This window comes from Acanthopagrus latus, chromosome 23 (genome assembly GCF_904848185.1).
Source record: "Acanthopagrus latus isolate v.2019 chromosome 23, fAcaLat1.1, whole genome shotgun sequence".
NCBI classification, from domain to species: domain Eukaryota; kingdom Metazoa; phylum Chordata; class Actinopteri; order Spariformes; family Sparidae; genus Acanthopagrus; species Acanthopagrus latus.
Window position 1 is genome coordinate 1,265,480 of NC_051061.1, and position 25,969 is coordinate 1,291,448.

Consider the following 25,969-nt stretch of genomic DNA (forward strand, 5'->3'; position numbering starts at 1 on the left):
GGGTATGTTAGCATATGCCATGAAAGCAAAGAAAACATTAATTTACCCACCAACATTATTCCAATGACTTACAGTATGTAAAATATGGACGTTGACCTTGATCTGCACCAGACCTGGATGTTCCCACATCTACTTATGATTTAAAACAAAATCACTGATTGGTGTAGCGTTAAATCAAATGATTACCAAATGCTTCATCTGAAATATCTAAAGTCTACTATAAAGTGCTTTCAATCAAATGTTGTTTTGATAAACGTTTTATAGGTAGTGCAACTGCACAACAAATTCAAACTCTATGCCATGGTCTGGTGTCTGCGGGTCAGCAGTCATAACTTACTCACTTCAAATCCTCACTAAACTCTCTTTCTGCTTCCCTTTCAGTGCTGAGTTTCTAAACCCTCCCCCCCCTTTCCCTACAAGAAGAGGAAAACAATGAACTTTAAACCGCTGATCCTCCATCTCCCCCAACAGGATTCACTGTAGAAAACGAGGGAGAAAGAGAGAAAGAGACAAAAGAAGATGAGCAGTAGAGATCACCACAGTCACTGACACTGACCTGAACGTTTCATCATCTGTATGACACATTCATATGCAAGCTCGCTGATGATCCCAGTGAAGAAAATGCTTATGATCACATATAAGCCATTTCGAGATGGGAAACAAACCATTTCCTCATCTTTTGAACTGATTTTCAGAGCAGACCAGAGCATGGATGCTCCCAGCGTAGCAGCCAGAGGGCCTCTGATAGACTTGGATTTGGAAACCATGTGACAAGGATGCCCTCTATGTCTTTGTTATTTTGCTGTGTTATTGCTTTACTGATCATACTTTTTTATTTCAAGAAGCTGCATTCACAACTGTTGATTTCCAGTGGATGTTCCATTTTTTTGGCACTCAAAGCACTATGCAAGGTGAGGGGTGGTCCATCTTGATGTCTAACAGCTCCGGCAGAGTCTAATCCAGTGTTGCCGCTGGGCTGCACAGGCCGAGCCACCCTGGCAATCTCTGCTGAGCTACAGGACCTCTGGCTGAAATCTACTCATACATATCAGAAAACATCAGCCATATCACATTTATATTTGACATGATATATCATCTGAGACAGTTGACATCTTGGGACTTCAAGTTCAACTGATCAAAGAGCCAGTTTAAATCCACCTTGTGATGGAATTAACCCAAAGACGGACATGTGGATGGACATATCTATCATTTGGAGTGAAGGACGGGGAAGTGTCCCGGCATCCGCTAAGAAAAAGGAGGTGTCACTGAAAATAAAGATGCGATCAAGCTTCTTTCTCTCTTTCTCTTACTCTCTCTTTCCCTCTCGAGTCTTTACCGTATCTTGACCACCCCCTTCCCTGCATCTCAGCATCGCTGCTGCTCCTCCTCTTTAACAAAACTGCATGGCATGAATGAAACCAATTAAAACCCGGAGAAAGACAGTCAAAGACACAATGGATGGATTTAATAAAATATGAGGAGAAAGAAAGGAAGGAGTCTATGAGAAAGGGGGAGAGAGACCAGAGATTTTTTTTTTTTTTTCACCCAGCAATGTCAATGCAAAGTCATCATCATCATCATCATCATCATCAGCATCATCGTTGTTCAAGCTCCTTTACAACCTTCAAAACTGGCTGCTAAATGTGCAAAACAGCATCTTCTGCAGCAGACTGCTCTCTCAGAAGGCATGATGGATGAGGAGGAGCTCCCTCCCCCTCTGAGGGACAGAGGAAAGGGGGGAGGAGATTCTGCAGACCATACACTCTATACCTCTGGGGATGTGGGGCAAGAAGAATGAAGCTTTTTGAAAGAAAGCAGGTATTCAGCAGGAGCGGGAGTACACCTTTGAAAAACTATTCTAGGGACAAAAAAAAAATGATTGCAAATTAGAAATGCATTTTTATGACATTGTTTACCAGCATGAATATTCTGCATGACTTCTGCAAGCCATTCTGATCTCCCCCATGAATAACAGGGCTAGAAATTGAAAATTTAAACATTCAAATTTAAAAGAAATGATCTTATATGCAACAGATTAAAAAAAAAAAGAAGCAGGATTATGTTTGAAATAGATTTTCTCAATTTTGTTTTTGATGACAAAACACAATTTAGGAAAAAAAGGGGTTGCATCATGTACCCTGTTTTGTTTCTTTAAGAAATCTTAGGAGATCCCCTGACCCTTTTAAAATCCCTGAAGACTCCTCCCAACGTCTGCAAGTATTTATTCTGCTACTACAACTTTGTCTACTACTACTAATACTTCTCACCTGGCTGCTACTCTGCTTCTTCTTCCTCCTCTTCCTCCTCTTGTAGCCTTTTACCAGAACCCGTATATGTTACTCTCCAATGGCAGCTGTGTGTGTCTGTGTCCCCATTTGGACCCAGGACTTTCAAACAGATGTTGAACTGAACTGTGCTGTCCACTCTGAGATGTCATTGATCCTGTGTGTTTGAAGTGAAAATGTCTATTGTCCCTTTTCTTGGGCCCTTTTCTTGACCTTGATATCCACATCAAAATCACACCTTCAAGGTTAGAAATGTCATCTAGGTGGGTTTATTTACCTACATGTGATCCAGGAAGGACTATTTACTTCCTCAGGTGAGAGGGTAAGATGGCTGCCTCATCATCCAGGGCTGTTATTCCACTAGGTTAGACTGATGTCAGAAATGTGTTTTTTTTTTTTCTGTAGTGTTATTAATTAGGGTTGGGGTTAAAATAATATCTTCTTTATGGGGTTAGGGGTTACAATTAGTGCATGTTTTTGATTATCAATTCATGCTGTATCTACAGTCGAAGTATGAATTAATACATGGCCACAACCAGCATTTCAGAAATCCAATTTATCTTTGAGGCCACCAATAATTCTGTGAGTTTTTCTTAGCATTCTAAAAGAGAGACAACTCCCACATCTGTTTAATTAATTTAAATATTAATTATATTTAATCAAATGTCCTTTCATCATGATGTGGCATCAGGTGTTTAATAATAAATTTCCTTTATTTCCATTTAACATATTAAGTTTTTCCCCCAAGAAACAACAGAGGAAAAATCAAAGAATCCTGCACTCTGTCCATGACTTCTTTAACTGTACAGGATTCTTTGGGTTTCTTTCTAGGTCTGGTGTGCAAGAATCTTTTTTTTTAGTTACAGTCTAAAAGCATTCCATATTTGTCAGAATCAACCTTTAAAAACCCAGCAAGTGTAACTGTAGAAAACTCCACATTTCATGTCAAAGACAGATGAGGTGACGTGTTCCCAGAGGTAGCAGCGACCCTGACAAACACAAGGAAAGAGAAAGGCAGAAGACACAAACTGACAAAAGGATATCATCTGCAAACAATTTCTCCAGTAGCTTTTTCATGGTGTAGCTTTGCCAAATGCCCTTTAAATCACACGATCTCATACTAAATAGCACTCCTTGTAAGAATTGCTACTTATCTTGAATATTGTCTTGCGTCCTAAATGGGATTTGTGATTTACTACCCGTACTTGAGTTAGCTTGAATGTAGCCACAACAACACACACTGAAAGCTCCCGTATTGTTCAGTTTTGATGCTTCTGTCTTCAAAATAACTCAGGAAAATAATCACTTGCTTCATGGTGTTCCTGGTGTTACTTAAAAGTGTAGCTTCTTTTACAAAGTATTTTTTAATGAATCAAGTTGAAAAAAAGGTTACAGCCACTTAAAACATGGCGATCATTATGAGTAAGAGGTAATCATCAAAGCCAAACTATTTCAGATTCTGTAAAACTGTCCTAGAACATGCATGGTCCTGCTAACATGCCAAATGCTACATGCTATTTGACAAGCCCAATTAAAACATGTAGTAACCATACCATAAGCCTATGACGAACGGGGGTGAAAACTGAGCAAAAACAGCCAAAGGTTTAGCCTGAAGAGTTGCGGCTTTCCAGATTACTAAATTGACTCGATTTGAATGACTTTAGACATTATTTTGTGAGGTAATACGCATTTCTCATGTAAACACTGTGGACAAACTGCTACGACAGGGTGCTGTAACACCGAAACCTGAAAGGAGCCGAGCATCATTTCCTTGTTGAGAGGACAGAAAGACACAGGTGAAAGTGTGCAGCTCATTAGTCACACCAGCGTCAGTGGATGAGCAGCAGCTCCTGAGTGGTGGCGCTGGTGGTTTTTCCCCCAGGGTGAGAGGCAGCCATCTTGGCTCTATGTGTTTAAACAGGGTTGGCCAAGTAAGAACAGGCAAAAGTGAGGACATCCTGCTGGGCTGGAGGAAAAACACTATCCTCTCAGAATCTGTGGATAGCTTTAGATGAAAAAAAGTGAATTACAGAGAAAGAAGGAAATGCCTTTAAAGATGGTAGAAGCACTTTGATTGGACAGAAAGCTAGCAGCTCTGGACAGATGTGTTACAAAGAAATGTGAATTGTTAGAATCTATATTTATCTGGATTTGGACGTGCTGGTACTTCTCATTTTTTTTGTCTTCTCATGTCTTTGTAATGGACTCATGCGAGCACTTACATTCACTTGATGCTGTTTATTTATTTGATTACTGGCATTTTGGTTTGTGAGATGATGTGGCCACACCACACCAATGTATATTTAATTAAACTTTAGTTAGTCTGATTATTTTTACTGTAACAAATAATGACAATGCTTTAGAAGCCACTTATAAGCAACGGCACTGTTGCAATTGATGTTTACTAACCGTTATAATTGCTCAATGAATGCTATAAAAGCATTCCGTTGATTGTTAATTAACTAAAACTTTATCATCATTATTGATGTTAAGTCAAAAGTGTGCCACCGGGCCCACTGGACACAGGCCCAGGGGCTCAAGGCTTTCAGAGCCTTCTGGCCGATCAAATCACTACACAGAGACACAAAACTGCTTCAGTCTTTTTCTCCATTATAGAAAGGGTGGTAGGACTGTTACATGTCGAAGCCCATGGGCCCGTAGTCCATCCATGTGTGTAGGTTTTTTTTTTTACTTTGTGGCTGACATACAGTAGGGCTATGACAAACACCAAACCAAAATATTCTTCTTCATAGTTTCTTCCCTGTTAAAACAAACTCACACTCAAAGAAAACGCAGATGACAGGTAACAAACATTTAATGAAAACTGTCCAGCTATCAGCAGACAAATCTGCAAGATCATCAGCTGTACATGCTTTTTGATAAGGGCTATTGAGCTAAAAGATTTTATTCTGGCAAGCCACTGCTTTTTCCTGGCTGATAAACAGACAGACATGCTTGCTCAGAGGGTGAAAATCCAAATGTCTACCCTGAGGATTTGTGGACTGGATCCCTTGAAGTTTTATCACTGGTATTGTGATGCTTCAACCTTTATCCGGTGTTCCACAGAAAGGTTGTGTCACACAGTTAAGACCTACATTATCTGTATTGACGGGAATTCTTGACCCTGCACCCCACCCCTCTTTATTTTTCTAAACGGTTCTTCATGTTGAGTTTGGCAAATAATACAAGATGTGCCGGGTTTGCTATATAGTTAAGACAGGTTTTGTTGGATATGGACAGTACACGTTCCTTTAACTGTGATTATTTCATATCATTATTGTATAATCTGGAGACGTCTACAGAAAAGGCCCTTGATGAATTCTGGATTTGGACAGTGCTGGGCAACCAAGGTCTGGTAGCTCACTGGAAAGCCCTTCTGTTTCCTACAGAGCAAGTTCACTTTCATTTTATTGTGTCCGTGCAATGTATGAAATGCAGACTTTCATGTTCTGAGACTTTATTAACAGTGTAAATCCTATCATTTACAGTGTATGCATCGGTGCTGACTGAATCCGATAACTTCAAGGGCCATGGCTGACAAAACAGATCCCCTAGCTGCTTACATGTCAAGCTTTGGCACCCATATTGTGTTTGAAATTACTGTATGTCATCACAGCCCACAGCCCACATAATGAGTCTAACAATGTTGTTGCTTTTTTCTTTCATTTGTTTTTCATTTACATTTCGAGACACTTTTTCTCTGTATCATTCTGGGGGAGTCTTAAATAGCAGGGAGCCAAAAATCAATTAGAAACAGGACTTATCTCAGGAATACACTGTATCAAAACTGAGAGCTGGAATGTTGACGTGTTGTGATGCTGCAGTTTGTCTTTTCAGGAAAGCGTGAAGTTTCACATAATAGTTTCAAAAGAACATTATGATCAGTCCAGTGAGTACATCTGTATCCCTACAATGCTACTTGAAGCCTGGAAGTAGATTTTTATTTTGGACATTTTGGTGTAAAAAAAAAAAAAAAGTGTCCCGCTGTCCCTCCACACCGCACTAAGCCTCATTGCTTCCAGGGTGTTGTTTTTCTGTGGTACTGTATGTGATTATATTAGGGATCAGTTCAGATATTTTATATCACTTGTCTTCCTAAAAGTTTAAAGTAGAGCTGCAGAAATGTCAAAAAATTAATAATAGCCTTCCATGTACTGTACTGTAGCTATACCAAGGTGAACACAACTCTGTCAGTGTCATTCATTGTGTTATTTTATATGCTTTCAGCTTTTTTTTTTCTTTTTTGCTTAAACTGTACTTTTGGTTTACATATCATATATTTTGCATATTTAACATGTGCAATTGTGATGAATTGTGATCACGAAGATAACAATGCATTGATAAATGCTTTTGTATTCAAGCATGCAGTGACCATAAAGAGAGCCTATGCACGCACCAGTTGGGCTACAGGCTTTATGTCATTGTGCTCTTGGAAAACAATCTGTTGTATGTCTCAGACTGTCTTTGGAAGGGGTTTAGTAAGGAGGCCAGATGTGGCAATTGTAGATATCAGAGGCAGAATAGTTTTTTGTTACAGACCTGTAACCTGGCCACACAGTGTGAAATGATTATAATGTGACATCTACTATGGCCCCAACTCCTCACTGTGCATGTTTACCCTAACCCTAAACCCTCAGTCTAGCAATAAAACCATGTGTGATTGAGCCAACATTTTTATAGACACTATTGCAAATCAAAATTGCAGATAAAGATGTGCTGTGTACCTAAAGGCTGTGCAAATGAGGGGTTTTTACAGAAACAAATGTAATGTAGCAACCTGTACCTGGTTCATAGAATCAGGAGTATCAGAGAGAGATTTAAAAAAAAAAACAAGGCCATAATTGAAGCATCTGAGGCCAAGATATTTTGATTTATAGCCTCTAGCATGAGTCAAGCAACCTACAATTCCCATAATGCGACTCGACTGCATCTGTCGTAATGCTGCATTTCACTGAACTCAGAACAGTCATCCAAGTCAGAAATCCAAGTTGTAAACTCAGGCAAGAACCACCAAGACTGACTTCACTGACATAAACACACACAACATAACAGCAGTGTGGTGCTGCACACAGGGGACAATTGCTTTTTAACTTTACATCTCTTTCTATTTTATGTTTTTGTCATGAAATGTCCTGTTACAACAGATTTGTATTTTCCAATTTCCATCAAGTTGATTTAAAGCCTTCTTTTCCTGTCTTCTGTTGAATGTGCTAATCTGTTAAATCAGCTGCTGTAGTTGCTTGTGAAGTTCACAGGCTTGCCATATAAATGCATCTTGTGAGCAACTATGTACTAGGACGCATTTAGACTGGAAGTCAGGAATACCAACCTTGGAAATATTGACTTCCGAGTTGCACTGTGCTGCATCAGTAGACCCTTGCTGTCTGGTTCTGTCTCAAACATCTTTCATACTCCATGCCAGCATTTTGATTCCAAGGTTCAAATGACAGCAGTCACAGAAGAACATTTTGGTTTGTTGTCCAGTGATGAAGATCAGAGTTTGGTTGGTTGGCTAAGACCCGAAACCCCGAAGATTTTTACTTGCAGCCTTTGTGACATTTGTTGAAATTCTCCTGAAATAATAATAAAAAAAAAAAAAAAGCACACAAGTACAAAATAGTTTTACATTACAGTTTTACATTGGAAGATTGACGTCATTTTTCATCTTCAGCCCTTTGGTGTCCCACAGGAATGACCTTCACTTATAGATATCAGAGCAAAGGTAGTCGTGTCTTGTTTGGTGCTTACAGTGCAAATGTAAGAAAAAGAAATGCCTCAAGGGTTCATGGGATATGGGTATTGCCCTGTGTCGCACCACCGAATGACAGCTCCCCATACCCACCCCTCTCTCGCCATACACGTCCTAAGGCATGTAGCCTCATAGACCAACCTAGCTAAGACTAACACAGACTTATAAAGCTGTAGGTAATGACTGCACAGTCAAAAGACAGACAGAGACCATGATTTTTCCACTGCAGTGTAGCTGGGACAGAGCAATAACAGTATGAGCAAGCTCATTTTTATGGAAGTCTAACAAGTTTGTGTGCTCACAAGTGTGTTCAAAATGCGTGTTTGTATAAATGATGTGTTTAAGAGAGGATGCATAGACCATATTCTCATGCCGTTTCTCCCATTTGTCCCCCGACGTCACGTCCAGGGTGGAACACTCAAAAGTCACGCTGCTGTGTTCCAGGTTGTGGAAACATAGAGAAGTCTTTATTATTTCACCACTTCCCGACTGTGACTGCAGAGGTGATTGAGAGTGAACATTTGGAGAGACATCAAGCAATATTTTCAAGGTGAAACAACATGTCAAATGATGTATTAGCTACCGTTAGCATTCGACCACTTCCTAGCTATTGTCATATTTGATATAGTTAAAGGATATGACAGGAAAGGTATAGATTAATACTTAAATATGAAAATGCATTTATTTAAGCCTGGCAGTAAAACGCACTCAAGGGATCAAGCGATAATGTTAGCTATGAATTTGCTGAATGCTTCCGATATCTAATGCGTTGTTTCACGCTGAAATATGGTCCGACGTCCCTCCAGATTTTCAGCTGCTGATCGTGTTTGAAGCAGTTAACAATAATTTGTCAGATTTCCAATGTTTATCCAACTTGCCTGGAACACAGCAGCATAACATCACCCTAGCATTTGAGCCTGCATAGACTGAGTTAAGTCACGCCCCTGAGAGAACACTGACAGCTGAGCTAACCAATAGTGCAGCTCTTCTTGAACCCAAATGGTGACCAAATATATTAGGATATATTTTCTTTAATGCTGATCAGAGTTGCAAGTGTCTTTATACAAGAATCCAAGAGAAATGTGATTGGTCTGCTCCTGCAGTAAATCAAAAGCAGCAGAAACAGTTGCTTCGGAGCTCCATGTGAGTTAAGGTCCAGTCACACTCAGATATGTTATGTCACAGTGGAGGAGAAACATCTGAAATCTTCAATTTGGGTGCATTCAACCCAGATAATGTCCGATGTCAGTTCATAGCTAGCATGTTGGGCTCCAAAACTTCGGTCTGCATTTCTTGCAGCACCCTCTCCTCCTGTCCATCCCACGCTCTTCACCCTCTCGTCTCTTTCTATCCTTTCCCCCATCTTCCTCCTTCCCCTCCTCCTCCTTCAGTTATTTTGAGGAAGAAGCTTCTTTTTGCATCCCTTGTTCTTGTGTTTTTCTATCCTGTTTTTTGGAGATAAATTCTAAATGCATGCGTGGGAAACTTTAAAATGATGACCTAATTGTGAGTGGCCATGTGAAGGGAAGCCTCTCCTCCAAGGGAAAAAAAAAAAAAAAAGAGTAAAGGTCTTGTCTTCTCCTCTTCCTTTCTCTGTCAGGTTGGAAGATGTGGTGTTGGATTATTACCGTCTCTCTTTAATTTTCTTCATTTTTTTTTTGCTCTAATCATTCATCAACTGTTTTTTTTTTTCTTCTGCTTTTTTTAAATACTAAGGCATGGGCATTTTTCACTGTCACTTTTCACAGGGCAGCAGAGTGTGACGCCATCATGCTCTGGAGGCAAAACAGGCTCAGTTTCATGAGTCCAATCATGGTTTTCAAAAAAGTTCCAAGCACTGAGGTTCGGAGCTTGTTTAGGAAATCAAGTGGAGTAATTCAATTTCTATGTGTCACCCTTTGAGAATCACCTGTCTCTCCACCTGTCTGTTCAGCTCACCTCCTTTCATTGTTTTTGTTGTTTTTTGGGTTTTTTTGTTCCATCTTTGCTGTCCCTTCTCTTGTCATAAGTTCAGATGCAGCTGTTCACTCAGTTCACTGGCTGGTTGATGATATGTGTCCACTGAATAGAGGCAGAGAAAAGAAGAGGCATGACAGAGACGGAAAGACGAGAGGCTTCCCTCCATCATTGAACGGAGTTTATTCTATAAAGACTGATGCTGGATCTAATTTTATGGTCTCTACATTGAGAGAGAAAAAAAAAATAAAAAGAATCAAGAGCTGTATAAAATATATTTCAATGGAATGTTTATTATTTACCTTTTCTATTTTTTGAACATGTAAAGAACAAAAAAGGTGAAACTGTAATAGTTCAACAGCATTTGTGCAAAAGAGACTTATAAAAAAACAGTTCTGTTGTTAAAACATATGAAGGTTTGACTGTGAATGCTGATTTACCTGAGCAACTCTTCTCCTTTACTGATAGGATAAATGAAAATAAAGAAAAGATGAATAATAATGAGAAGAAAAAAAAAAAACACAGAACTACTGGGAAACGCAAACAAATTCAGTTTAAAGAGAAAACTCAAAACTTCATAAAAACATTAAAAGCTAATGCAAAATTTCCCATTTGTGTCCTGTGTGGGTTTTTTTTGTCTCTAAATATTAAGAGCAATCACCACATCATTCTTATACTGAGGAGTAAATCAGTTTGTCCCGGAATGAACTATCATTCACTCAAAACTCACTCAGTAAATTCATCAACACACACCACTAACACAAAATTTCCCTTTGTCAATGTGTAAAAGAAGACACACTGCATTAGCATAATGTGACACTTCACAGGTCATACAAACACCGGTTTCAACAGCCTGCTCCCAGGTTTCTCATTATCAGTGTTCCTAGTTCTGTAGTTTCCCATTCACACAGTGTAGCGTTAACTTCAAACAGAAAGAAATGTTGATGAAACCATGTGAAATGGCTCAGCTGTGTGAGTAAGTATGTAGATTTTACGGTGCAAACACTGATTTTCTGGTAACTTAAGAGTATGTTTTCACACTGATTCTCTACTTTGATTAGAACAGATGCTGTTGAAGTTAGAATGATGTAACTTGTGTTGAGGGATCCCAAACTAATGGTGGTTAAAACACCTGTTGTGTTGTATTGTGATAATGTGAAATGCCTCTACAGTATATGGTCTATATCATTTTTGCCTCTGTCTTTATTTCTAAAAAGGGGGGAGGGGAATATCAAGCACAGGATAATCTTCCTGAGGTCCTTTTTTTTCACTTGCCTCTCAGGACTTCATACTAGGACCCCGTGTTCCCTTAAATCGACTGACTTCCTGCACAGTTTATAACTCTGTCCACTGTGCTCAGACCATAAAAGATAGATAGATAAATTAGGAACCTACCTAGGTCTATTTAAGGAGTATTTTACCTGACAAAAAATAAAACAGCATGATTGTCTCTTACCTTTTTTTTTTTTTACATCTGCTGGGTCAAACCTCAATAAGATATATATGCTAATGATGAATCACTATGCTGCTACAGCTAGATTAAGATTTTATTTATGTATTTATTGTTCCAACTAAAATTAATGACAACTAGGCACATTTTCTCTATCATACTCCAGTTTTTTTAGCATGCCAAGTTTGTGGCTGAAAGAAGTTGACTGAAAGTTGTGTGCATGTACACACTGATATGTTGCCAATGAATAAGAAGAAAATACCCTGTTATGTGATACTGAGCAGGAAATCACAAAACCCCAGAGAATGAGGTTGTAGACAGCTGGCCTGTGTGGGCTTCACGGCAGTCGGTCAGTCTTCAGTGCTCACCAAGAGGATGTCTTGACTGGTTACTGGGCTGAGGCAGCAGACTGAATGTTGGACTCGCTCCACATGAGCTACAGTGCCTAGTACTGTAGCTCATGTGGAGTGAGTCCAGGTCAGGTCAGCAACTAAGTAGAAAGTGTTTTGCGTAGGTTGTCTTTGCATTTGCACTCAGACACTATTTTAACCTTCTTTCAGATGAGGAACCTACAGCTGTGAATTGTGTGAAACTGGAATGACATGGCAGGTACTGATTAGTTCATGGCTTCATGAGAAGGGAAATAAACTTCTCCAGATCCATATTTTGTGATGTGGTCTCAATTTTTAATTTGTAGCCCTTGCTGTTAACCCAGGTAGTGGGTTTAGGTTGGAACAATGGAACTCCCTTAATCAATACTGTAATATAGCTGTGGTAATCACAGGCACTGCTATTTGTAGTTGACAAATGAGGGTACTTGTTCCAAAATCTGAGAGATCATAGCATTTGCTGGCTCACTAAATTACGCCATCCAATACACCAAAGAATGATGAGAATGATATAAGAAATGCTGGAAATAATTAAGCAACTTAAAGCTTTTTCGTGGAAAAAACTGAATGCAATAAATGTATCTCAAATCAAAATAGTAGCCAGGTAATCATGAGCTGCTTATTTGCAAAAGGTCATCATGGAGCACATATGAGGTGTTATCTAGAATGACACTAATTCTGCCCCTCGTCCTCCTCCCTGCACGTCCAGTCTGCAGACTGTTCAGCTCTCAGTCCACCACAGAGTGGCCTTCTGTAGATTAAACAAGAGGCTCGCAGAAAAAAATGGCTAAAAATAAGACAGACACAATAGGTGAGTAAAACAGAAAACGAAAAACAATATTCAATACAGTTGCAATACAATTTACTGTTATGACTTTTGATGTCACTAATAATGTATTATCACTGCCACTGTTTAGCCCATACAGTAGGAATGTAAAATACATCTACTAAATACATTGTCATAATCGTTTGTAAACCTCACCACAAGGGGTCACTGCTCAGCCAATAATCACACAAACTGCAGGGGAAAGACAACTTGAATCGATGACCCAGTACAGCCAGTGGATACCATTCAGGTTATCATGGACACTCCAGCTCTGCATGACAGCTGGCTCAGCATGCTGAGGCCAGTTTACTGCAGATTGGCACACTGTTGAGCTTAAAAGTGTTCTTATCGCCATCATTTTTGAGATGAAGAGCATTGTTGTGTTCCTTCCTTCCCCCCTCATTTAGTGGGATCCTCCAGACCCTCTGCTGTATGTGCAAATAATGTTAGCTGACACATGAATTTGTGTTCCATGTGTTTAAGGTCAGCTAGACCCCAGAGAGGTTGAACACTTTGTTAAAACTCTCATGAGTAAACTGTTTCAAAACCCCAATAATGGAAATTCAAACAGACCTATTTGCCATTTGGGAAGTAGAGTAATGTGTAATCCATTGTATAAAGCAGGTTTCACAGTGCGATGCAGCTTCTTCTGCAGCACACTTGCAACGTGTCATAGGAGAAAAAATGTGTTTTAAGTTGTTGTTTGAAATAAGGAAATGTAATGAAGTATCAAGTTAAAACAATGTGTTTGTCAGGTTTTGAGTTGTTAAAGGAGGCCTGGGTCTGCAGGACCCCAAGACACATTATTAGGGTTGAGAGAAACACTTGGCAATGATTGATAAGCACAGATGCAGAGCAGAGTAACCATGAACCATGCTATGCTGTAACAGGGGCCAGGTTTTGGCTTGATCACTCATTATACAACTGGACTAGACTGCCATGAACCTGACTTTGGGTACATTTGTATTTGTGTTTCCTGCTGTCTTGTACGTGCAGTAAATCATGTATTTGGCCTGTGCAGGTTAGGATCTCTTTCATGGCAGACGTCTAGTTTTGTCTCATAGGACATTTGGACCGACATTTACATAAAGGAACATGGCATCTTTGCCAATAAGTGTAAGAAGTGTGTAATTATTATTATTTTTTTTAATCCACGGCTTGAGACCAAAGCCACTGTGTCGTCGTGTGGACAAAAATGGCGTTTGAGAAGCACACAGATCGTCCCCAGGGTGCAGCTGGGACAAAGGGGATTTTTGTATGTCTTTCATGTATGTAACATTTAAACCATTGCTTAGCAAATGACAAGCTAAACCCAGCAGCAATTGCAACAGGGAAGATTTTCGCATGCCATTACTAAACTCACTATTACAGGCTCACTGGCTGGCTGCTGACTATATATGGGAGATGCACCATATGTTTTCCCTGATCATGACAGGCCTACGCTGTAAACCAGAAATCCTGTTGAAATTGGCAGTACGGGAGCGAGGTGGGTGTTTGGCTAAAAGACCAAATAGCTAATGGTTATTATAGTTAATAATAGCTGATTGCTGTTTGTAGATTGTATTAGATGACAATAACAACATTAAAAAACCTTTTGATTTGGGGACTTTTTACGTTCACTTTTCAGAACAAGGCTTTTTTTTTATGGTTTTGGGATTTAGAGAAAATACATGCACTCCACTTACATCATTACAATACATCATTAATAAATATGCATATAAAAGTATTGTATGCTGTGATCAGCCACAACATTAAAACCAATTGTTACAATTCAATGGCCTGATGGGAATGTCACACTGAGAGCAGAGAAGGTGGATCCAACCACTGTGAGTTCTTCTCTCCTGAGCTTCTCCCATGCCTCCTCCATCTGAGGTCCAGCATGCTACTGCACATAAATGGAGAGTGATTATGTAACTGGGTGCCAGCTCTGCCAATCAGTCACCCTCTCCACCTCTCTGTCTCCCGCAGCTGCACCTCGACCTCGCTCATCTCCACACTACAAACCAAGAGTCAGTCCATTGCTTCACTTATTCATGACCTAACACCTCCACTCTTACTTTAACAAGAAGAAAGACAGAAAGACAGACAGACAGACAGACAGACACACACACACACACACACACACACACACACACACACACACACACACACACACACACACACACACACTCACTCATCGTGTGTGTGTACATTGCATGATATTTGAAATCCCAACAAACACACCTTGCATGGAGGTTAAAGTCCTTATATTGACCCTGGTGCTGTCGGTACACAAAGAAACACCGGAACACACACATATCCCCATTATGTAACTCAGTCTCTGATTGGTCGGTATTCAGGTCTGAGCCTTCCCCCTGTACAGTTCATGGTCCGTGAGACATGCACAGACTGACAGGAGGATGTCCTCTTAACCGCTGCCACAAAGCCTGAATCAGCAGAACTGAATCGAAACAACCTCTGAAGAGGAAAGACACACACATGCACACACACACACACACACACACACAATAATAATAATAATAATAATAATAATAATAATAATAATAATAATAATAATAATAATAATAATAATAATAATAACAATAAGGACCTCAGACAAATTCATTTCAGGATTCAATTTATTTCCAAAAGTTTCCTTATAAAAAAATAAAATTATTTTGATAAAAACTGTTCACTTCAATTATACAAGAGAATAAAGGCACTTCAAATGACACTGTTTTGGTCACATGACGTAAATACACATAGTGAATCACAATATACTGTATATGAGGCAGTTATTATTTTCACACACACTCAATCCACACACACACAAGACAAGCTTACATGACTCTCATTGTCATAGTGGCTGCCAAGCTCTAAACAAATAATGATTAATCCTTGTTTGCCATCAGTAACTGAGCAGTTTAACATCTGTTTGTTCTGCAACTTAAATAAGCACAAGGCCACAAAACAGGAGTTTAGAAGAGAAGATAAACACAAAGTCACACATGTTTGCATTGTATTCCCACTGATTGATACACTCAAACAGCAGGTCAGGCACACAAGTAATTGTTCAGTTTCTTGTGGCTAAATGAATAAACGCACATCTCAGTCAATGCATACAAGCACTTATTGTTTCTGAGGAAAACCTCTTGCTGGTATGTTGAAAAGTAAAAGTCAGCTGTACCCTGAGAAAATGTTGAAAAAGTAAAACAGACAGCTAGCATGTGGGTCAAATGTGTTTTTCTGTGTGAGGTTATGGTTGGAATTATAGTAATAAAGACTAAACAAAACCCTCCACAAAAAACTTCCACAACCTCTTTCTGTCATCTGAATGTTTTTGTGTGCTAGCTCATTTGCTATCAAACTTCTATTTCTTTGATAGTTTTCTTACAAAAGTGACAGTTTCAAACCAAATGTTGGCAAATGGTTGGAACCTTTACAAAAGTTGTACCTGTTACAGTCAAGTAAGAATCACAAATTGAAAGAAAAAAAATTCTTATCATGAGACGTGTGATCTTAACAAAGCATTTACATTTTTGACCGAATCAAATCAATCTGCAAACCGTTGACTCACATGGCATGTGGACGACTGTCACTGATAACATTTGATGAGCTGGCCTGTATCAGTTAGATAAGATAGACAAGACTATGTCTTCTTGCTATTTAGAAACACCAAGAGAATGAAAACTCTTTATGTACCAGCAATCTATTTTAGGGCTAACTTCCAGTCAAGAAGCTACTCACAAGCTCATGTTGTTCAAGCTGAGTGTAAATTACAGACAGCTAGCAGAGAAATCTCCCAGCTGATCAATGAAGTACATCACAGCTTTGTTTTAATCATGTCCCTGTTTGGGTTCTGAATCTGGATGTCCAGTATTCAGTGTTATAAAGCAGCTCGTCCATGAAGCTAAACTTAGCTCAGCCGCGACATAGAAGAAAGGTCAGTTCTTTATCAATTAAACACAGATCTGACAGTGTCAGATTGTTCAGCTCTTATGAACCCACTTTTGATTGCTGGCTTCTTAATCATATTCCCAATATTGGTTAGAAAATGCCAGAATGTCAACCTTGTTCTTCTCTTCCTATATTTACAGCACACAGATGGCAGGAGGCCATATACAGGAAGAAGAAGCACGCTCCAATAACGAAGTTCACTGACAACTGGATGTTGCTCTGTCCTCTCTTGGATCGCTTTGGCCACTTTTGGTCACCTGGGCTCTCACACACCACAGGAATAGTTCTGGTCCCACAATGCCCTGACCTCAAGTGTCATTTTATGGTCAGCTTTTAAGCGTTCATGTCAGAAAATTCTATCAGGTCATGACAGGATCACTTGGCAACACGGTAGACAGCCAAATCCAGAGGCTCCTTGGAGGGAACGCACCAATCATCTGCCTCCAAACATAGCTTGTAGTGTCGCAGAGCAGTCTTGTTAAAAACTGGCAGCCTCTCCACTGAGTCTGTAGACAACGCCTACAGACAGACAGAAAACTTTAATGCAGGGACAATTTACAGCTTGTTTTTTTTGTTTGCGTATGTTCTTACTCTAGGCCCAACATGTTTTCGATTAGCTAAAGCAATGGGGGCCTGATATTATCCTTCACATATCAAGCAACACATGTTGCTGCACACGTGTATTACCTTCAGGTGTATAACAGCGTCGGTGCCAGTGCCTTCCATAGAGTAAAGCTGCAAGTCTCCTTGGAAATAGCGAGCGTAGAGACGAGAGATAGGCAGACCATAGCCAAACCCTGCCTGCACAAACACACATCCACACACACGTTAGCTCTTCCCATGTATTAATATTGTGTCTGAATGTGTGTGTTTGTGTGTGAGTTGCTCACCAATGGGGCTCTGTGTTTGTCTCCAAAGGAGGGTCTGGGAGCTGTGGAGTACATGTAGCTGAACAGACGCTCCGTCTTCCTGAAGGGAACGCCACCTCCTCTATCGCTTATCTAGAGAGACACAGACAATACTGGGAGGTTAACACAACAGTGAAGGCTCAGCAGCCATGATGGAGACATGTCAACCCGAAACAAGTCTTCAGTCGCTATGAAAGTATGAGATCAGGGTTCGAGTTACATGGGAGTCAGTAAGAGCTCCCATGAAAAACAGTCAAATCATAGATGTTTGAGGCTCCCCAATACTTTACCACAAAACATTTCTTTTAATCACAGATGATGAATCTATCCACATAATGGTTCTTACATTTAAGATATAAATAATTAAATAAACATGTTTTCCAGATGAACTACGCACCATATTCTCTCATGAATGACAGTGACAATGATCTCTCTCTCTCTGGGGTGCACGCTAGCTGTCATACCATTTCAAGTTTAGATTTATGAACTGTTGTTGTGATCTACTTGATGCAGTTGTTTCAAGAAGTGGGTTTCTGTATGTCTGTGGGAGTGGTGGACTTAACCACGGTATGAAATGAAGTCACTGGCATTAAACGTACTCTCTTTGAAACTGCTACAATACCATGCACTGTGGTATTTCTTTCCTTCAAAAAAGTGTCAGTTTTTTGCCTCATCAAAGTAAAACACACTGTTTTGACGGATTCCAGTTGTGTTTTTTCAACTACAACATTTTATTTAATGACCAAAATTTTCAAAAGTACTTTACAGTTACATATATAGGCTACTCCTTGTCTTCCATGGAGAGTCACCTGACTCCCTTAATAAAAAATGTATATTCTGAGATATGTTGTAGAGAAACTGTATAAAATTTGGCAATATTATATGAATATATATATATATATATATATATATATATATATATATATATATATATATATATATATATATATATATATATATATATATATATATATATATATATATATCTCAAACCCTGGGTGAGAATGAGAGAACACCCTCAACTTTGTTACCACGCTACCATAAAACAGAGACACGATGAGCTGTTTTAAGTGTGTTTCCAAGTTTGTGTATGAATGAAAGTCCACCCTTAACAACCACATTAAGTTTTCTGTGGCAGTCAAAGGTTACATGTGTGATACAACAGTTAACAAGAGTTAATCCTCTTTCAATATGAGGGCAGGCTGTGCCAGGAGCCAGTGATGTCAATGAGTGGGCTCTAAATATGGGTGGGTTAAGTTTCTTTGATGATAATGAGGGTTTATGGACTTTATGCAACCTGATTAAGCAGCTGAACAGAGGTGAGTCAGGGTAATTAGAACAACAGAGCAATCAGTGAAAATACATCACTCCAGAATGGAGTAAAAGCATTTGTTCTAGTCACCAACATTACGCAATCACCTTATTGTTCACAAATAGTATGTGTAACATCCTTCAGTAAAGTAGTAGGACGATTATTAGTTTTCTTTTTTTGGACTAAAGAAGTTTTAGCTGAGCCAACTCTTGTTTCTATTCTTGGCTAAAGAATTTGGGTCAAGCTTTGTTTTTCCCTTTACTTGTGATGTTCAAAAAAACATATTAATTTTAATATTATTATTAACAACACCTCATGTTGTCGCATGTTATACTGTTAAATGGTAATCTGAAGAAGCGGTTAAATGCAAAGCGTATTCTGTTGTCTGATGGCAGCTAATCGATTATCAAATATGTTGTTTTAGCCAAGAATACGGCATTTAATGTTCCTCTGGATTGTCACTGTGGTGAAGTGGTGAAATGATAACTTGTCAGATTCTCTACATTCATACGACTGCAACATGGAAAACAGAAACAGCTTTGCTTAATGTGGAGGCTGAGACTGGGCTGCTAACCTGCGTCAAAGCAGTCACTCACCTTGATTGACAGGTCCTCTCCACCAAGGGCGATCATGACTTTGATGGGTGGGAGGGTCCTGCTGGCCTCGTGGGTCTCTATGGTTGCTCTCATGGCATTCTGAAAGAGGAAACAGGGAGCGTTATCAATTGTTGTTCTGCAAGCAGGGTAGTGTCAGAACACTGCATATTAAGGTTAATATTCATATTCTATCAAAAGGCAGATTTCATCTACTATTATGTCAATAAATCAACGTTGGAATATTAATTAATTTGGGCTCAATTGAGCAAATATGATGCAATATTTGGATCCTACAACAATCAACGATGGAAATCTTAACAAGACTTTATTCATTCATTCAGTCTAAAATGCTGACGTGAAAGCAGACAGAATTGTGCCAGGTTGCCACTTTGCCTCAATTTTCAAAGAAGATTTCTTTGCCCAGTGTGCAGACAGAAAATAGCATAGTGAAAGCAAGGTTTATAGGGAATCAATCTGAATGCTGATACTTATACTAGAGCCATCATATTTGGCCGTCATCATTTGCTTCTTGATGATAAATTATAGCAAAAAACTTTTTCGATTGCCAGATTAAGATTTTTGTAATTATCTGTTTCTTCAAAGTCCCCAAGGTGGCCCTATAAGGAGGCTTCCGTAATATTATTTATAGTAGACATATATCCTACAGCATTTTAAATGTATTTCTGGTTCATAGGTGCATTTCTATTTATTACCTTGAATAGTTCAAAGAGCATGTGATATAGGTGAGATGGGACGTATGAGATCTGGATGGGCTCTTTCATGTTGTTGGCTAGGGGAGAGAGCAAAACAACAGTCAACGCTTGATGCACACACACATTGGCACAAAGCGTGAGCTTGTGTATTGTTTCATGTGTATGTGTATTGTCTCACCGTTCATTTCCCTCAGCTCCAGCTCTGGTGCTCCCAGGTAATACTGCTCACACAGCATCTTAGCACTCTCATAGGCATCTAGAGACAGAAGAAAACAACGGTATTCTTTGCCCTGTATGGACAATAAAACCGACATAAAGATAGACAGATATGATAAATACAAGGTGTAAACATTACGGCTGATAAGTGAGTTGAATGACAACCAGCTGCTCTGACTTTCTGTTCAAACACTGAAACCGGCCAAAACTGGATGAGCAGACTGCCAGCTCTGTCCCAGTTGTCGACCTAATTCATTTGATGCTGTGAGAGGTTTTGTTCCTCTATCAGAGAAGCCCGGCGACATCTGATCTAGTTTATTTACTGTGAAAATACAGATGGGAAAATTAAGTCCTTGCTTTTTGTGGTTTTTAAAAGCGCTTCTTCTTCAAGATGCACTGATCTGACAAGCAGGCTGGCCCTATTGTTTTCCACTATTTTCTATGTGACCTGTAACCTCCAAATACCAAATTAAAGGTGTTATTAAGTAATATTAACAGAATTCAAAAACACTTTCAACACAACACTTCTGCCACAGTTGGCAACAGTATGGAAAACAACTGGGCAAAGAAAGTAATTACACTAAACATGCACTGACTCAGGTCTGGGGTAATCTGGACACTCTGAGACATTGCACACCTTGTCTAATGGGCATCCCAGTCTTGTGTCAAGCTGCCTCCCCTGAACTACCAACTAAGTGTTCTCCTGTGTTATACACCATCTATTACTGTATAATAATATACTGCATTTAAGTAGCATGCCATGTTGACAATGAATGTAAAATGATGATTATTGTGATGAAAACATAATGGAATTAGCAGTGGTCAAAACGACCTGTGACAGCCTTTCTCCCCCCTCTTTCCTCTTACCTCTTGCAACTTCTGTCACATCACATATGGAGTGAATACAGCCAATGGTGTAGGGGTGAGAGGGGTTTATGTTGCCATTGAAGACGAGGGCTGCAAGAAAGAAGAAACATAATTTGACTTGTGTGATAATCAATTATTGGTCATGTCTGAGTATAACAGGTTGATGCAATCTAAACTTCACTGAATCTGGCTATAAAACGTGTGTTTGGTTGCTCACTGTGCTGGTTGATGAGCATGCGGATGGAGATGCGGCTGGTGTAGAAGCGGTCCAGGAAGTACTGGATGTTGTGATCAGTAACAGAGTCATACTGGCCATAGGAATCTTTGTACTCAATCACTCCCTGAGCCATGGTGGGGACTACCTCATTGTGCCGGTTCCTAATGGACTCCAAGACCTCCACAAACCTTGGGTTGGTAGGCAGAGCAGGGTAACATAAAGAAGAAGGGAGGACAGGAAGGACAGGTGCACAAGGTTAGCTCAGAGCAAAAGAAGAAAGTCAAATCAACGTCATCCTGTCCAGTTCCATATTCGTTTTTTTCTTCATGTTTTACACTCACGTCTCAAGGACTCTCTGGTCATCTGGGTTTTTGTCCAGAAAGTCCAGGATCTCCATTAGGCTCTGGATGTACCTGAGAGAGCACAAACACAGGAGATAATGGTAGCTACAGCTTGGCAGATAGACACACGCCAACACACATTAACGCTGCTACAGTACATTACACCGGGCGGCAAGCAAGGCCGAGAAAAAACTGAGGGAGAAGGGGAGGAGCGGGCCGAGCAGAGGAAACAGCTCCACCCATCATCTGTCCTGCCACACTGTTGATCTATCTCTCAGCAGGTCATGAGCAGCAGCTGCTTTTTATCACAGACTAACGCTCATTCAGTTGTGTGTTTCTTTATAATGCAACAGCACACAGATCTGCTCTGCACGCCTCATGTTCTACAACTGATTCTATAAAATAAAAACAAAGTCAGAACCATAAAGGAGCAACTTTGTATTTGACACTCTTTGGCTTCGTGTTAACAGCCTTGTCCATTTGCATCAGCATACAGCTTAAAATCATATGTCAACAAGCTTACTCTTCAGTACGACTATGAACAAAATAAAATGTAAAACCCCACTTTGCACCTCTCATGTATTACATTCATTACATTACATTACAAACATTCTTACATCACATTTCCCTGATGGACCTTTCAGCTGCTGTTTGGGAAACAACTTTGTTGTCTCTGCTAATTCTGTGACAGTAAGAGTCAAGAAAGTCCCACAGCAGTCTCCACTTTTATTCGTCTTATTTCACTCAGCCAGTCCTATTCATCTACTTTATACACTTTATACTTGTTCCAGCTTTGTTACAACATCAGATTCTATCACATAAAGGTGCAATATGTACGAACTGGCCACCTGCTGGGCAGCATATCATTAGAGTAGCGGCTAACTGCTGCTTACTGTATTCTGTTTATACATCTATGACTTTAGCCACTGTTAGCTTGTTGTCAGCTTGTTAGCCATGCAGCTAACAGATATGCTAGGAGAATGTTGGTATTTATACTGTGTTTTACGCTGCACAAGAGCGTTGGACTGCTTGGAGAAAGAGGTGTTCAAGCCCAGAGCTAGGTGTTTAGAAAATATCTCTGCAGCACAATGCAAAGACATCGTTGACAGAATACCAAAACTGTAATTTCCTCACATTGTGCACAGGATTTTCGTTGATTTATGAAGCTTTGAACTAATATTCTTATATACTGCTCCTTTCTTACTACACAATCTACTGTTCATACATGTGACACTATTACTGAATCAGCAGTGAGGGCTCTGAGATCTGAACATGCTGTTCCCTTCAGCTGCAACAACAAGCAGGCAGGGCTAAGGAAAAGAGGAAGAAAGGCGGGGAAAGTGGGGGGAGGAACTGGGACAAAGTTCAGCACCCCCCACCCTCACAGCAACCACTCCTCTGTAATGTAATCTCTGATTATATCCATACCCACAGTACAGTGTTGGCCTGCTATTTATAGAACTCAGATTAATGACGTTTGCAACTCTTAAAGATGTGGAACTAAATGAGCGAATGAAGGCTGTGTGAAAGTTTTTTTGCAAGTCTGAAGGATCTGTTCTCACAATGTATAACACCAAGGATGGAAAGAGACATTAATTTGCTCATGCACTTTAAAAAGAGTCATTTTAATTGCCATTTGGTAGGAATTGTTTTACACATGCTCTACTCAGCTCCTTCTGTAAATACAAATAGAAATGTGAGGCAACAGTATTTTATCTTGATGTTCATAGCAAGAAAGCAGTAACAGTTGGTAGGGTTGGCTACCAAAACTTTGTACTTTTAAGGGTACTGATCTATTAATGGGTATTACCGAGTACTGATTCACATGAAATCAATCAGTGCCAATTTCAGAGAGTTCATCTTTAGAGTACCATCATAGAGAGAAAGAGAGAGAGAGCTAGATACACAAAGATGACCAGGGCAGCACACCTAACCTGAGAAAACACCTGGTCAAACATCATACATATCTAAAAGACAAAGAGTAGACTGTGATGTATAGCCTGACAGCCTATCGGTATCAGTTCAGTTCAGTTCAGTTAATTATTCATCAATTGTTCAATGAGTTGAGTGTTCTACATCGCTCACCAGCTCTGGACCAGTTGGACGGAGGGCGTGGCCAGAAGCCGGTTTGGCAGCAGGTTAATTTCCTTCATGATGTTGGACAAACGGACAGGAAGCTCCTGACGAAGGAAGACAAACGACGTGCGCTCACAGGCATTGATGGAACCTGCAGAATGCACAGTGTGATTACAATGCTGTTTACTAAATTAAACTGAAAAGAAAACGTCAAATGTAGTTAAGTATCAAGGGTACATGCCAGACTAAATTATACATAGATTAACATGTATGTACAGTATCAAATTATAACTTCTGCTCTCTGTCTTCTTTATCAGATTTTTATCTGATAGATAAAATAAATCAATCTAAAAATGAACTGTTCTGGCTCTGATGCCACATGGGATCAGTAGAAACTGGTTCTCCTTCAGGGATGAGATGAGATTGTGAAATCGGGCTAGTGAGACAACAAAGACAGCTTTTATCACAGCACTGTCTCAGCATGCCTCCTGACCGCTGAACACTACAGCAAGGATTCAATGCACAGAGAGGCACTACAGTAACATTTTAATACATGGTCCATTTATAGTGAATCAAACATTAGGTAATATTTATTTCACAATGAAATGCTTTATTAACCATTGTGTTAACAATTGTTAAGGTTCATATATATAAATTATGTTTAGAGATGAGTATTTATTAGCCATTTATAGAAATCAGTTGTTACAACAGTAAGCAATTGCTTAATGAATGTTTTATAAAACATTTCATTGTTTGTTAACAGTAAAATAACTATTAACTCATCTTTTAAATAACTATAAATGTACCATTTATTAATGATGGTGATTATAAAGTGTTACCAGCCGTTCAACCTCAGGGATTTTATAGATGTAACACTTACTTCAGTTTGATTCATGTTCGTATGCAGTGTGCATACGAACATAATAATAACATATCATAGCCTAATAAACGACACATTTGAAGAGTTCGAACTAAATGGAACCAATGACATGATACTTAAAACAATAATATACAACACTGTTTAAAGAATGTGAGGTTTAGGTACAGCTGCATCATCAGAGGACAAGCGCTACTCTCTCTCTCTGATGGATGACGAACCACATCTGCAGCCCAACGGTGAACAAGGTGTGACAAGACTTACCGAAATCCAAGAACTGCTTCATCGACAGGGGAGACGGGGAGAACTTGGAGAAGTGATCGATGTGTTTGGGCACGTTGGCCAGCGCAGCAGCCTTCGCCAGAGACCTGACAAACTTCATTTTGCTGGTCATCCTCACAAATCTATTCAGCGAATCAAAAAACTGGACATGGAGACGATATTTGAAATCTTCGGAATCAGAGGACAGTCCAGTTGCAGTGAGTGGGATCAGCTAGCGGACGGGATGCTGGCGTAAACAATCTACAGCTCCGCACATGACACTCTTACTTAACACACACCTCAGCCAATGGGAGAGCGCGGTGGGCGGTAGCCAGCCAATTGGATTCTAGGAATTCCACCTACTTGTGCTGAATGAAGATAGTAAACAAGTGTGTGTGTGTGTGTGTGTGTGTGTGTGTGTGTGTGTGTGTGTGTGTGTGTGTGTGTGTGTGTGTGTGTGTGTGTGTGTGTCTGTGTCTGTGTGTCTGTGTGTGTGTGTGTGTGTGTGTGTCACAGCGGGTTAGGTAACGCTTCCCCCACATGATAAACAGCGTCTGTTCCTATGTCTGCTGTCTTCCCATCAATACAAACTGTGAGAGCAGAAAAACAAGCGCTAACTGTGCTGGGATCAGATCAGGGGGCAACTCTGAGGGACACTGCACACTGAAGCTATAACTATCCTGTGTTCAGTTGACTACGCTGCCTCTTTATATATTTAGTCCTATATAGTCCAAATTTTCCACTGGGGACAATGAAGTAGGCCATATCTTATCCTGAATATAATAATCTATAACAAAGCATTATCCAATTATCGTGACATAATGTAACTTTTTCACCTCAAACTATCAGCCTCAGAGTCATGTTGATGGTTCATGTTTACTTCAACATACACGTTTTAAACACATCACATCGTTCTGATGTCATGAGTTCAGTCTGTAGTCAACACCTACATTACTGATCTGATGAAGTGTTACACAACTGTAATTTCTATTCA

General features: G+C 39.7%; 2 protein-coding genes across 2 annotated transcripts in view; one reads left to right on the top strand and one right to left on the bottom strand.

Annotated features, from left to right (window-relative positions):
- The window catches only part of LOC119014650 (potassium voltage-gated channel subfamily C member 1-like), an 87,902-nt gene extending 78,325 nt beyond the window's left edge, over positions 1–9,577 (top strand). The window contains exon 5 of the mRNA XM_037090016.1: positions 382–9,577. Within this exon, the coding sequence (XP_036945911.1) occupies positions 382–395 (14 nt within the window). The 3' untranslated portion in view covers positions 396–9,577. The remainder of the gene's footprint in view (positions 1–381) is intronic.
- Positions 9,578–15,255: 5,678 nt separating this feature from the next.
- LOC119014389 (pyruvate dehydrogenase (acetyl-transferring) kinase isozyme 2, mitochondrial-like) lies at positions 15,256–25,254 on the bottom strand. Its single transcript, XM_037089506.1, has 11 exons — positions 24,979–25,254; positions 23,847–23,988; positions 21,762–21,833; positions 21,421–21,608; positions 21,204–21,293; positions 20,299–20,376; positions 20,121–20,197; positions 19,408–19,506; positions 17,482–17,592; positions 17,279–17,392; positions 15,256–17,110 (listed from the first exon to the last, which is right to left on the bottom strand). Exons 1-11 carry the CDS (start codon positions 25,106–25,108, stop codon positions 16,967–16,969), a joined length of 1,245 nt encoding a protein of 414 aa, XP_036945401.1. The 5' UTR covers positions 25,109–25,254; the 3' UTR covers positions 15,256–16,966.
- Between the last annotated feature and the right edge of the window lie 715 nt (positions 25,255–25,969).

Bases quoted from the DNA above. Each gene is read 5' to 3' on its own strand.
- LOC119014389 (XM_037089506.1), bottom strand. From the start codon at position 25,108: ATGACCAGCAAAATGAAGTTTGTCAGGTCTCTGGCGAAGGCTGCTGCG. The intron at 20,377-21,203 runs GTAAGAGGAAAG...TTCTGTCTCTAG, and splicing joins TGTGACAGAAGTTGCAAGAG to ATGCCTATGAGAGTGCTAAG. The intron at 17,393-17,481 runs GTGAGCAACTCA...GTGTTTGTGCAG, and splicing joins ACAAACACAGAGCCCCATTG to GCAGGGTTTGGCTATGGTCT.